Genomic DNA, 14,155 nt, shown 5'->3' with positions numbered 1-14,155 from the left:
TTAGTTGCCACCACAGCAGCCACCACTGCCACCGCAGCAGCCTCTGTTGTTGCTCATGCTGTAGCAGCAGGTCATGGGCATGCAGCAGCTCTGCATGGGGCAGCAGTACTGTGGGCAGCACGGCATCTTGCAGCACTTGGGGCTGCTGTAGCAGCACACGGAGTAGTTATTTCCACCGCAGCATCCGCAACCTCCGTTGGGCATGTTGTTGGTAGTGGTGTAGGCAAAGCTGGAAGGAAAAGAGAGAGTCTGCCTGTGACTGGGAGTGGGATATTTTGAAATACAGAATTAATTCAAAGCTCTCTTTGTGCTAAATCAGAGATCCAAGGAGCTGAAACCGAGTGCTGTCTTGTTTGTAATAAATCTTGCTCGTAACTCTTCTCTCTGTTTTTTTTTCTGCAATGTAGATGCCCACCTACTCCTACCAGGGCATCTCTAATGTCTTAGCAAGAATCACACAGCCCAGTGCACGTAGCCCTCAGCCTGGGCCCTCCTGAATCATTCTCAGTCCCCTTGCTCTGCATGGGGATATTCAGGAAGAAATTTTTCACTCTGAGGGCGGTGAGCCCCTGGCCCAGGTTGCCCAGAGAAACTGTGGCTGCCCCATCCCTGGAGGTGTCCAAGGCCAGGTTGGACGGGGCTTGGAGCAACCTGGTCTAGTAGGAGGTGTCCCTGCCCAGGGCAGGGGGTGGAACGAGATGGTCGTTAAGGTTCCTTCCCACCCAAACCATTCTATGATTCTACGATTCTATGATTCTATGGCTCTGCTGATACTCCTATAGTCTCTCCATCCTTAAACCTTCTGGCTCGTCCCCATAATTCCTAGTACACAGTTCATAAAAGCCCAACTTCAGCCAAAGTCCCAGTCCAGATACCCAGTTATATTTGGGTACTGTTATAAGATATCCATAGCATTTTTCTTTTGTGAAAAGGAAGGAAGATTTAGATGTTCTCACTTACCCTGTTGAAGAGTGAGGAGAGGTGAAGGGAAGAGAAGATGAGCGAATGAAGTGAGCTGGGCTGGGAGACCTTTTATAGTCCTAGACACCTTCCTCCTGGAAGTGAGACAGCCATTGACCATTCGAGCTTCCCTGTTTACTAACCCAAACCCATACTTTTTAGTTATACGTGTCTCCTGGTATTTACTCTTTGCCTTATTATTTGTGATCACTACCTTTGTTTTGCCTCATAATTGTTTAGCCTGCAGATAATCAAAGGGCTTCTACGAATACTAATGAATTTGTCCTCTCTGCAACCTTGCAAGGGAGCCAAAAAATGCGTCCTCGTATCTGTTTTACAAATGCAGACAGTGACGGACAAAGATTCTAAGGGACTTACTCAGCAGCGGCTGGTGCTGAATCAGTGTACGAGCCGAAACTGAACCCCTGGGTTGGGACTTTTGGGCACGTGATGGGCTGTTTCATTGGACTGGTGTTTGAACCAAATATTTGGAAAATCTAATGAAAATAGGTATGTTTGCTCCTGGTCACAGGACATGCACGTGAGCAAGAAGACCATGTTTTTGGGATGTGTCGGGAGTCACGCCAGCTCCTGGGTCTCTGTCACCGGCATGTGACTCCATGCAAGGTCATCTTGCCCTCATGCATGGTAAGAGCATCTTTGTGATGCCAAAGCCATCTTTGTCTTTTGGCTTCCCTAAATTTTTTTGCAAATCCTCTAATCTGGGGGGTTTAGGTTTGCATGTGGGCATCACTAACACAAGAGTGTGTCAGGTCCTGCTTTGCTTTGCTGGGACCGCTTTACTAGAAACATTTATAAAACTTGGAATCGAGTAGTCTCTTCAGAAAATTTGGCATTTTAACTAAAAAGTTAAGGGGCAGCACTGCCTGTGCAAGCAGCAATGCAAGGAGCTGTGGCTCTGGGACCGGTCATGATGGACAGCAAGTCAACATGTTCCTCCTGCAACCTCCCCTTGCAACCAGCTGAAACCCCCTTGGGTGCTGGAAGCCCTGGCATCCATCAGGACCACCTTGCCCAGCTCCTCAGCAAGGACTTGGAGGTTGTGCAGGACTCTTTGTGGGTGTTGGAAGTGGTAAATTAAAGACCCCAGTATGGACTGAGAGGGTGAGAGGAAGATGAAGGTGTAAGAGATATGACAAGCACAGAAAACTGGTCCTAACTGGGGTCATGGAGCTAAGTGGGAGGCAGGGACTCAGAAATGATGCAGGAAGAGACGTTGCTGAGGTGAAACCATTTTCTGGGAGGGAGAGAGGAAGGGAGGAAGGTCAAGGTAAGGCAGAGCCTTGGGCAACTGAGCCAAGGTGGATGAATGCTTATTTAACACCAGCCTCTGCCTCCAATGCACTTTGCTGTGGGGCTGAATGCTGGCAGGAACACAGGGTATTTGTGAGGAATTTTTTCCATGTCCATGTCCTAAAATTGCTGCTCTCATTCGAAGATCTCGCCACATTATCCTGAGAGGAGTGCTGCCTAATGAGAGGATGGTGGATCCTGCCTGGCTAGTTCCCTTCCTGCTGCCTGACATCCTCTGGGATCCCTGGGGTGCTCCAAAGAAGGATGCTCCTAGATGAGCTCCTACCAGCCCCAAGGATGCTAGCAGGGGTCTTGGTTTGATTTCTGCACAGTGAAGCAGGGGGTACATTGCGATTTTAGTGCTGCTTTGCACTGCAGTAGATGCATCCAGCTCCTCTCCAGACTTTCCTGGAATGAGAGTTATTCCTTGAGCAAAATGCTAGAGAAACAACATGTATAATTGCGACTTCTACAGACAGGGTAGAAGAACATTCATGGCATTTCCTTTCCAGAAGGTCCCCTCTGTGGAGGCATACACCTGCCTGCCCATGAAAACTGACTAATTTACAAGGAATTAATAGGGCAGAAGCAAAGGGGTTCCCTTCACTTGTGTCTCCAGAGGCAAAATGCTCATTGGCAAATCCTGCAACTGCAAGAAGTGATGATCTAGGTGGGCATTTCCGACCCGTCGTAGTTATGTGCAGCCGTTTGTGTTACCTAGGTACTTGAATGGTCTTTGGTGAGCAGGCCGTGGATCTTAATGCAAAGAAGGGACTGAAGCGGTGTGGAAACAGGGTCAGTAAAGGGCATCAGACACAGAACGAGGACTGCGGTGCAGATCTGGCATGCTATGTTTTGGTACAATTCCCACTGTCCCAGTCACTCCTTGAGGTTTCTCAAGAGTTCAACTTGAGAACTTAAACTTGTTCTAAGAGTTCAACTCGATATCTGCTAACCCAGGCACTTGAGCAGAGGCAAGACCTCCATCTCATAAATGTTAAACTATTTATAGGGACTCTCTGTAGGCTCTAAAGTAGACCTCTAGCTAGCTGAAATACATGAGCTTTCCTAGTCGGGCTGTGCCTGTGTCAAGCTGTTTCAGAAGTAATTCACATGCCTTACAAGTTTATGTATTATTTTCTTCCTATTTCTTTGTAGTTTTATAGTGGGAGGAGAAATATTGCTTGCAGAGGTGTCAGACACTCAGTTTGTGTTTGAATAGACCCATGCAGAAGCTCAGAACTGCACCAGGGATGCACTGATTTTCTTTGTGTAGGCAAAACTCCCCCCGTTCGCGCCTTTTAGACAGGATCATCCCAACACTGGAAGAAAACGCAAGGAAAATGCGATCGATAGGTGTGGTGATGCACTCTGGATGCACCAGCTAGCAAACAGACAACCACCAGGAGTTTTGCAGGGTCATGAACTACAGATTTTATTGTTTTTCAAGACAGATTGAAGCAAAACAGCAATGAAAGGAATTAAACATCCCACATACCAAGAGGAAAATTAACAGCGGGGCTGAGGAAAATGGCACTGGTAGCAACTTCAAAGCACATTACAAGCACTTGGTGATTAAAGGCAGGCAAAGAGGAAAGAAGATCTACAGTCTCTAAGCAAAGGAGGAAGAGCGTTTAGGGCGGTATCCATGTCCACATCCATATCCAACACCGAATGAGCCAGGAGGGAAGCAGCAGGGGGCACAGCCCTGCCTGCCACTTTGCCGAGTGGGTTTAGTTGCCACCACAGCAGCCACCACTGCCACCGCAGCAGCCTCTGTTGTTCATGCTGTAGCAGCAGGTCATGGGCATGCAGCAGCTCTGCATGGGGCAGCAGCACTGCGAGGGCATGCAGCAGGTGGAGGGGCAGCAGCACTGCATGGGTGGGCAGCACGGCGTCTTGCAGCACGACTTCTTGGTGCTGTAGCAGCACACGGTGCAGTTACTTCCACCACAGCATCCGTTGGGCATGTTGTTGGTAGTGGTGTAGGCAAAGCTGGAAGGAACAGAGAGAGTCTTTTACACTGCCTGAATCTCCCAGTTGTTTAGAGAGCTTAAAGCATGCTTATCCCAAAGTCCATCCCAGACTGGCTGGGGAAGTCCCTACTGTCCAGAATCCCATGGCAACCCATCCCTGAGATCTCCATATTTTTGCATTGGACACCAGTGCATTTGGCATATTGTCCAGCACTGGTTCCATCAGAAAGAAGCCACCCAGGTGGATCCCAAAACCAGTCTCTCAAAACTAGTCCCAAACCAAAAAGTGCAGGAAATCCTGGATGGTTTGCTGCAAAAGCAGCCAGAGTAGAGTAGAGAAGAGTGCAAATGAAAAGTAAGCTCTGACTTACCCTGTTGACCAGTGAGGACAAGAGAGGAGAAGTCAAGATGAGCGAATGAAGACCACTGTGCTGGGAAGCTTTTTATATGCTTCAAAGCCACCCCCCCTGGAAATGAGGCATTCTTTGGCAATTCTGACTTCGTTGTGTATCACCCAGTACATGCCGCTCACATGTCTTCCGGTATTTAATCTTTACCTCTTTTTGTTTGCTCACCACCTCATTTCTGCATGGTAATTAGTTGTACGTATAAACAACAAGCGCAAATTTTCTAATGAATTTGCATTAATGGGAACCGGAGGTAGCTGTAAGGTATTCCTGCGCACTTCCCAAGGAATCACCTTGGGACACAGAGACACTTAACAATGTGCCCGGGGGAGGTGGGTGCTGAAGCAGTGGGAAAACCATGCTTGGAACTTGGAAATATCACCGATCATGTGTCCCCTCTGCACCTGGATGGCATTTTGGGGGACCAGTGGAAACTATTGGTCAACGTGAATTCTTTTTTTTTTCCAGCCTCTGAGAGGTGGCTGTGTGGTCAAAGTTAAGATTGAAGGGCTTCTTCTTTCTCGGGCTTGTTCTTGGGTCTCTCTCCATGGTGTTTGGTCCTCACATCCCCTGCTTTTTATTTCTGCTAAACTATTGTGATTTTTTTCATTTTCATCCATGCAAGAGATGGATTAAGTCTAAATGAAGCAGCTTTCAAGGCAGTTGTGCACACATTAGCTTTTTTCCTTGTTGTTTCTGTACACTCCATTTCCTGAGATTATTTCTAAGGTCTGTGAGGCCAAAAAAGCTTGTATTTAATAGTATACATGATGATCACATTTGAGTGTGTCACACTAACAGTTTGCTTCTGTGTCACTGTAGGCAAGCATGAGGTTCAACACTGCAAATCCGATCCTGAGTGCATTTCTCCATGCCTTTCCCCTGTACCTTGGGAGCCCTGTGAGTATCTCACAGATGCTCCAAGTTCAGGCACCAGACAGGACTTCTCCGGCCATTGCTTATAGAATGATAGAATCGTAGAACAGTTTGTGTTGGAAGGGACCTTGAAGATCATCTAGTTCCAGCCCCCCTGCCCTGGGCAGGGACACCTCCCACTAGACCAGGTTGCTCAAAGTCCCATCCAACCTGGCCTTGAACCCTTCCAGTGAATTGTTTTGGCTACAGTGTGCTAAGGCCAAGGCTGCTGTGCGTGCAAAGCTTGGCTGAACAGTCAGGAGGCAATGGACAAGATGGTTGGAGTCGAGGCAGATGGCAGGAAACAGGCTTGGGGATGGAGGAAGGAATTGTGGCCACATGCAGCACCAGGACAGATCCACCTGGGAAGAAGGAGGTGGTGAAGGTGCTTTCCTATGATGAGAGGGGACACCAATATAAGGTAACAGTCCCAAGGTGCTGAGACAGCATCTATTCATGGCAAATAAAGTCTGCATCCTGTTCAGCAGACTCTCAATGTGAGGCTGGAGTGGTGGCAGGTGATCTCTGGTGGCTGGGACACATAGTTTCTTCCCAGGATGTTAATATGACCTCCTATGACCTTGTGTGACTCTTCTGGAATTGTCCCTAGGGGAGCATTATTTTCGTCACACGATAATAGCTGAATACCTGCCTGCAGGAAGTAATGCCCTCTTTGTGTAAACTCTCAAACATGTTGTCCACTGAATAAATAATTCATTGCCTTTTTATCAGGCTTTATTGTCGCCATATTGGCCAAGATGATCCCTGTGTTAGAATCATAGAATCATAGAATGGTGTGGGTTGGAAGAGACCTTTAAAGACCATCTAGTCCAATGCCTCTGCAATAAGCAGGGACACCTTCAACTAGATTAGGCTGCTCAGAACCCTGCCCAACCTGGTCTTGAACACCTCCAGGGATGGGGCATCTCTGGGCAACCTGTTCCAGTGTCTCACCACCCTCGTTGTAAAAAATTTCTTCCTTCTATCTAGTCTGATTCTACCCTCCTTCAGTTTAAAAACATTCCCCCTTGACCTGTTTCTACAAGCCCTGATGAAAAGTCTGTTCCCGTCTTTCTTATAAGCCCCCTTTAAGTTTTGAAAGGCCACTACAAGGTCTTCCCAGAGCCTTCTCTTCTCCAGGCTGAAAAACCCCAACTCTCTCAGCCTGTCCTCACAGCAAAGGTCCTCCAGTCCTTGGATCACCTTTGTAGCCTCCTCTGGACTTGCTCCAGCAGGTCCATGTCCCTCTTAGAAATGGATGTCAACCCTTGCCAGGCTATTGCTAATCTGGGTCTTATACAGATATTGAGGAGATTCTGGCATTAATGTATAGTTGGGTCAGAAATAACATCTTCTGTACTAAATCCCTTTTACATGCCATGCCATGCCATGATAACTTCAAAAGCTTCCATGGGGCTTATGTGAATTTGAGAGCTGCAGTACCTTTGTGAATGGGGAGGAATCTGTCACGGCAGCTTTTCCCGCATATGGTGAAATTAATATTCACAAGATTTCCTTAACAGAATGCACTTCTGATATAGCATGGTGTGGTATAGGATATCCTTCTACCAGCGTATGGCACCTGATTTACCTATTAATAAAAAAATCCTGAAGACCTGAGTAATGTCTTCAGAAGAGTCCAACATGGTAGTGAAGATTATTCTAATGCAGACTCCATGTTTGCGCTGAAGATTTGGTTGAGGGAAGCAATCAAGACAGCGCTCAAGGCATTTTCCTGAGACGTGCAATTCAGAGCTGAGTCCTGAATTTTAATAGTAAAGGAAGTCTCAGCCGGGTAGAAAATGTATTGTTGACTCATGGGTGTGCTATTTCAGGAATGAAGCTTTTAAGTTCTATGCTAACACCTGGGTTTCATTCCACTGCTTGTGATCCAGGAACGCCGCATATGGAAATCTCTGCTCACATAAAAACAATTCACCGATCTAAGGTGTTTTCTGAAATTTTATTTTTGAAGAGAGTAGTGGAAGAAGATGGTGCCTGCTATTCAGTGAGTAGTGAATTCCTCTCGGTACCTATTGAAATACCTGTTCCAGTATCAGGGATGAGTTTCTGTACATCTTATGGAGTGGTGCGTTTTCAGATGGTGGAATGAATCAATTCGGTCTGTGTCCTTTGGGTTTTCTTTACCTTAACCATTTAGTTTTATAGTAAAACTTGAACTAACCAAGGCAGATGAAGGGATCATACTTCTCTGCTTGCTGTCTTTAGACATGACCTGATTTACGGCAATGGGAAGCATGGCGGGGCAGCTCTTTGTTCTCTAAATGTTCTGCTGTGCCACACGAGCACATCTGTAGCCAGCAGGAGCCTGGCTGAAGGCATAGAAAACGCCACCAGAGTGAGGACACATCCTGGACAAAGCTATGTAAGAACAACCAAAAGACAAGATTTTGTGTTTTGCTTAATGCTAAATTTTATTGTCTACAAGTCAAGAGAGAAAATGAAGAATGATCATGTTAACAGCAAAAGTATCCCAAGTGCCATACACCAAGAAGAGAATTTACAGCCCCACTAATATCGAATAGCTCTTTGTTTTATATGATGGGTGATATATTCAAGTGCATTGCAGATGTTCAATAATTAAAGGACAGAATGAAGAAGACAGCTTAAGTGTGAAAACAAGAAGAAAATCGCTAAGTGTTTCCTCCATCATCATGTGAACCAGAAGCAAATGAGCAGGTTTTCGTCTCCTTGCGCCTGCTCTTGCTGCACGACAGAGATGGGAGCTGGCAGAGCTGCTTTTGCTACCCAGAGCTGGCTCAGCAGCTCTTCTTGATGGCGGCGCAGCACTGCTGGATGGGTATGCAATACTTCCTCATGGGAGAGCAGTACTGCACGGGTCTGCAACACACCACAACAGGCTTCTTCTTCACCACGTAGGAACAGCAAGACAGACATCCAGAGCAGCAGCAGGGGTAGCAGCCACAGCAGCAGCAGGGCTGTGGGCAAGGGTGGCTACAGCTGCAGCAGGACTTCTGGCACACCTTGGTACAGCAGACGGACTTCTGGCACGGGTCACAGCAGGACTGCTGGCAACAAGGGTCACTGCAGGACTGCTGGCAACATGGGTCACTGCAGGACTGCTGGCAGCATGGGTCACAGCAAGGCTTCTGGCATGGGTCACAGCAGGACTGCTGGCAGCATGGGTCACAGCAGGGCTTCTGGCATGGGTCACAGCAGGACTGCTGGCAACATGGGTCACAGCAAGGCTTCTGGCATGGGTCACAGCAGGACTGCTGGCAACATGGGTCACAGCAGGGCTTCTGGCATGGGTCACAGCAGGACTGCTGGCAACATGGGTCACAGCAGGGCTTCTGGCATGGGTCACAGCAGGACTGCTGGCAACATGGGTCACAGCAGGGCTTCTGGCATGGGTCACAGCAGGACTGCTGGCAGCATGGGTCACTGCAGGACTGCTGGCAGCATGGGTCACAGCAGGGCTTCTGGCATGGGTCACAGCAGGACTGCTGGCAGCATGGGTCACAGCAGGGCTTCTGGCATGGGTCACAGCAGGACTGCTGGCAGCATGGGTCACAGCAGGGCTTCTGGCAACATGGGTCACAGCAAGGCTTCTGGCATGGGTCACAGCAGGACTGCTGGCAGCATGGGTCACAGCAAGGCTTCTGGCAACATGGGTCACAGCAAGGCTTCTGGCATGGGTCACAGCAGGACTGCTGGCAGCATGGGTCACAGCAGGGCTTCTGGCATGGGTCACAGCAGGACTGCTGGCAGCATGGGTCACAGCAAGGCTTCTGGCATGGGTCACAGCAGGACTGCTGGCAACATGGGTCACAGCAAGGCTTCTGGCATGGGTCACAGCAGGACTGCTGGCAGCATGGGTCACAGCAAGGCTTCTGGCATGGGTCACAGCAGGACTGCTGGCAGCATGGGTCACAGCAGGGCTTCTGGCAACATGGGTCACAGCAGGACCTCTGGCATGGGTCGCAGCAGATGGACTGCTGGCAGGGGCTGCAGCAGACGGTCTTCTGGCATGGCCTGCAGCAGATGGTCTTCTGACATGGTTCGCAGCAGATAGTCTTCTGGCACGGCTGGCTGCAGCACACTGTCTTGCTCTTCACGATGGAGCAGCATCCGGTAGAGCACATGTTGTTTGTAGTGTAGTTGAAGCTGGGAGGAGCGAGGACCTGAAACACAGCGTATGTTCAGATACAACCCATCTTTCCAAGCCTATACATGCGGTTTTTTTGGCATACAAATGCTATTGTCTAGGCTCATGGGTGACAGCCACATCACACACTGCTTCCTATTCATTTGTCTGGAGTTGCCAAAAAAAGATCCTTACAGAAATCAAGCCACTTGTCACCATCCCAGCGATACTTGTGCATCTTCTGAACTATCCCAGGAACTAACTTTCCTGTGCTCGTCCATGAAGATCACTCCCTGAATTTCCATCCCAAGAAGCTTATTTCCCACTGCGCTCTCTCCACCAACTGTCTTTTGCAGTCAGCAATAGGCCAACCGGCTAGGAAAATTTGGTTTTCAGAGACAGCCGTAGATCAGAGAATCACAGAATCAGTGAACAGTTTGGGTTGGAAGGGACCTTTAAAGGTCATCGAGTCCAACACCCGACTAAGTTCAGATACAAAGACACATTTCAATTCATCACTCGACCAACACCAACTGAGAACCATGGCTATCCAGGAACGCTGCTAACACTTACCGTGCTAACTGAGTGGTTCAGTTGAGTGAGGAGCAAAGGGATGGGGAGCCCTTTTATTTAGCTCGAAATTGTCCTCCCGGAAATGAGGTACCCCACAGCAATCCGCGATTTACGCACTAAGCCTATACTTATTTGTTGAATGTGCCTTCATCTATTTAGTCTTTGCCTCATTGATTTGACCAACCCCTCAATTTTGTGTTATTAGCAATTTGTTCTGTAAATTTTTTACAATTTTTTAATGTCAAGTTAATTCTTGTGTGATGCTCGTGAACTGCTTAAAAGGTATGTTTCTGCTCATTTTGCATATGGTAACGCTGCTGCATTGAGGAGCTACGTGGCTTGTTCAGAGCTAGTGAGTGGTCAATTAACGTAAAAATCATAATTAAGATTGAGGAGCGGTGGATTCCAGAGGCATGCAGAGGCCTTCTGGACGTCAGTCGCTCCTCGATATGATTTTTTTAAATAGAATTCCAGCAAGTGTAATTCTGTGGCTGCATGTTTTGGTTTTGAACGCAGAAATGGTGAATCCCAATGTCTTTCTTTGGGGTCTCTGGTCATCTGAAGGGTGAAAATGTAACAGAAAGTTCTTGACACCTCACCCCTTGATGCCTCATCCCGCCCATGCATGGGAAGACACATGCCCTTGGCCTTGCCAATGTCGGAAATTGTAGGTGCAAAGGACTGTGCAAATTCATCACGGAAATTTGCAACAGAGTTTGGGTCAAATTGAAGTCTGTATTTTTCCAGTTCCTTTTCGACATCTTTAAGTAAAAGCAAAACGTGAAACTTTTCTGGAATTTTTACATCCTGTTTTTGCTTAGCATAAACTTGATCTGCAAAATTCCTATTCCATTTTTTTAAGTTCTAGTATGCCCTCGAGTAATGAAAGATCCATTTACGGATGTTATGTTTGGAATAACTCTATGCTCAGTTCTCAGTCACCCATTGGCAGTCATTAATGCTGATGTAAATGATCGCGTTGCAATTATTCATTAATGATGTTAATATTTATTTTGCAGGAAAGCCCGAAGGCCTCACATGATGTTCTGAGCATTTTTAGGATTTCAAATTAAATTACGTCTTTTTAAAAAATTATCTCTCTCTGGTCAGACGGAATTCACGGGAACCGGGACTGCGATTGACGTGATTAAATGTTTTGTCTCTGAGATCACCCCGAGGAGGAGCGCGGCTCCTGCTGCTGTGGGGCTGTGCATCTGCAGGAGCAGAGCACCGAAGGGCCCTTGACCACCCTCCCCTGCAGCGTACAGCTTCCCTGGAGATGCTCTGATTCCACCTGAGGTGAAGGAGAGAAGATTCGGGCTGTTTCTGTTCATACAGAAACACAGTGAGATCCAAATAAGAGATGCTGAGGACAAGATAGCTCATCGTTAACCTTCAGTTTGACTTCTGGTGACGCAAAGCGTCCATTTCCACTCAGTTCCTGTTGGGTAGCTACTGTTTTTATTTGGCTACATCCCAGCTTTTAGAAAGCTACCCAGACTTGCTTTGCAGAATTCAAAGGACCATGAAGTCACCACTTCTCCAGGCAAGCTCTTTCCAGGGTCAACGTGCCTGTTCACTAAAACATAGGCTTCATTTCCTATTGAGATCGGCTTCATGCTAATGACCGGGTTAGACGAGGTCACTGTCACACATTATAATCTAATTAGTGATAGAGATTGACACCAGCTGAGTGCCTGCATCTCACTAGCAACAAAGGAGGCTCATGGCAACGTGACAGAAGGCCAGGAGGGGATTTCTGAGCCTGCAGAGAGATGACAGGAGGCGCTGACATTAGAAACATGGGGGATCCTGAGCAGTGAGGTAAAGTGAGAGATATTGGTCAAAATAAGGCAGTTTTCTGCCCGACTTTGTACAGATCTGGTGCATTGCTTCATCCAGCATCCCTCTGAGTCAAAAACCCCACTGCTGCTGTTGGAGCTGGATGTGAACATCAGAGATGTCCAAAGCCAGGTAAGACAGATCCGTAGGCAGCTGGGAGACCCATGACCCATTTTACAAGAGGAGCTTTACAAAAGAAAAGATTCAAATTAGATCTAGAAAAAGATCCCAATTAAATTTTGCGTTGAGTGAATGAACTCAGCGGGCTCCATGAGATGCCCGGAGTAACACCACACTGTTTGTTTGGATTTGGGAATTATGGATGTAGTGAAGCAATCCTCGCTGTGAAACAACGAAGGCAAATTCCTCCTCATTAATCCTTAGGGGTTTGCTCACAGTTTATCCTGGTTGTGGAAATCCGCAGTTACGTTATTTAACACGTACTCAGCAGAGCAGAAATGTTCCTCTAAGCTATCTGGAGTGTTAGGTGTAGAGGACTTCTCTTGCCAAGTATGGTCTCTGATTTTAAAAGAAATATTCTAATGAGGTAAAGCATTCATAAAGCCTTTGGTCCTTAATGTTCCAGGTGTTAAACCTCTCCAGGGCTGAAAAAAGATTAGAACGGAATGGAACGGAATGGAACGGAATGGAACGGAATGGAATGGAATGGAACAGAATGGAACGGAATAGAATAGAATAGAATAGAATAGAATAGAATAGAACAGAACAGAACAGAACAGAAAAGAAATGAGCGTCATTCTTGTTTCTCCATTATTGCTGCCATTTCTCATCTTCAAGTTAACGGGAACTTCAAGCTTGAGCACCTCAGAATGTGTAACCAGTTCAGAGGCTTTGTGCCTTTTGTAGGACTTGGAAAAGGGAGAGGAAATAAAATGCGCTGTGATTGGCCACAGAATAGAAAGTTGGAGGCCTGGGGCAGCGAGGGAAAGTGGACGTACGTATTTGAAGACCAAACCGCTCCTTTGGACAGAAAATCTTATTGACTCAATACCCAACTGGAGGGAGGTGAAAAATGAATAAGGAAAAGAGTTTTTAATGTAGCTGCCAAGAGTCGCGTAAAAATGAGCCATCTCTTAGCAATGGCAACAACTTGAATGTAGGCGAGTAATTAATTGCTTTCTGAATCCCGTTTGCAACTTTTCCTTTTTAGCAGGCCATTCCTCTATAATGACAATTTTCTCCATAACCTATAAATAACTAATTCCAATTACTTAAGTAGCAACCAGTCATTTACGTGGTACTTGCAGAGCCCAGCTCATCCAGCCTATTTCCCATGCCTGCCCTGGGATGGGTGAATCACACTGGGGAAAACATCTCTCATTTTACACTGTAGAAATTGTTTAATTGAGGGCGTTCCAAGGCAGGTTCCAAACCCTGCAGGATTTGCTTTGTTTTGTTTCCAAATATACCAGCGGCTTTTAAAGATTGCATCTGCAGTAAAAACATGAACGTGCAGGCCAGGCCCCCGGCTGTAACTCTGAAACCCCCGATGCAACTGCTGAGCTCAGTGCAAATATTTGGTTTCAGCAGGAATTAACCCGACATGTTTCTCCCAGCCCTCCGTGTGCGCTGCAGTGCTCCTGGCATCACTGGGGGTAGCCACGGGAATTTTCTTTGACTTTCTTGTTTCCTTGGGCTGTCTTTTAGCTATTTTCACCAGTGATTAAAGCATGGCTCTAGAACCATGAGAAAAAACCAGATGCCGCCAGGCCAGTAGATATGATGGAGTGATGACTAAAATCATCCAGAACTGTCAGGTAGGCTTGAAATATAATTTTTATTGTCTTGCTGGAGAATGAATTAGCAGAGCAAGAAAGAAGCTAATCCCAGCGGACAGTGTGCTTTGCGTTGGCAATAAGAAGATACACAGCTCAAAGCTCATTGAACTGAGAGACTTCATCCCAAAACCACACATTTAAAAGCATTTGCTTGCAGAGAAGCGACGGGCAAGGAGATGAGGTGGAGCTTTGGGTGAGGAGCGAGCTGATGGGTCCAGGTGCCGGCGCCGGATCCTGCTG

General features: G+C 47.1%; 3 protein-coding genes across 3 annotated transcripts; all 3 read right to left on the bottom strand.

Annotated features, from left to right (window-relative positions):
• LOC134526134 (keratin-associated protein 5-7-like) lies at positions 1–204 on the bottom strand. The gene has a single exon (XM_063357640.1). It carries the CDS (start codon positions 202–204, stop codon positions 1–3), a length of 204 nt encoding a protein of 67 aa, XP_063213710.1.
• Positions 205–4,007: 3,803 nt separating this feature from the next.
• On the bottom strand, positions 4,008–4,244 carry LOC134526133 (keratin-associated protein 5-8-like). The gene has a single exon (XM_063357639.1). The coding sequence runs from the start codon at positions 4,242–4,244 to the stop codon at positions 4,008–4,010; it is 237 nt and encodes a 78-aa protein (XP_063213709.1).
• A 4,108-nt stretch (positions 4,245–8,352) lies between these two features.
• LOC134525766 (keratin-associated protein 5-1-like) lies at positions 8,353–9,699 on the bottom strand. Its single transcript, XM_063356965.1, has 2 exons — positions 9,044–9,699; positions 8,353–8,629 (listed from the first exon to the last, which is right to left on the bottom strand). Exons 1-2 carry the CDS (start codon positions 9,697–9,699, stop codon positions 8,353–8,355), a joined length of 933 nt encoding a protein of 310 aa, XP_063213035.1.
• Positions 9,700–14,155: the final 4,456 nt, after the last annotated feature.

Source organism: Chroicocephalus ridibundus, chromosome 21, assembly GCF_963924245.1.
Source record: "Chroicocephalus ridibundus chromosome 21, bChrRid1.1, whole genome shotgun sequence".
NCBI classification, from domain to species: Eukaryota; Metazoa; Chordata; class Aves; order Charadriiformes; family Laridae; genus Chroicocephalus; species Chroicocephalus ridibundus.
The sequence above is the reverse complement of the archived record's forward strand: the minus strand, read 5'-3'. Positions and strand labels throughout refer to the sequence as shown.

Excerpts from the sequence above, each read along its gene's own strand:
- LOC134525766 (XM_063356965.1), bottom strand. The coding sequence starts at position 9,699 with ATGTGCTCTACCGGATGCTGCTCCATCGTGAAGAGCAAGACAGTGTGC. Across the intron at positions 8,630-9,043 it reads CAGCAGTCCTGCTGTGACCC|TTGCCAGCAGTCCTGCTGTG; the intron begins ATGCCAGAAGCC and ends CAGTGACCCTTG.
- LOC134526133 (XM_063357639.1), bottom strand. The coding sequence starts at position 4,244 with ATGCCCAACGGATGCTGTGGTGGAAGTAACTGCACCGTGTGCTGCTAC.
- LOC134526134 (XM_063357640.1), bottom strand. The coding sequence starts at position 204 with ATGCCCAACGGAGGTTGCGGATGCTGCGGTGGAAATAACTACTCCGTG.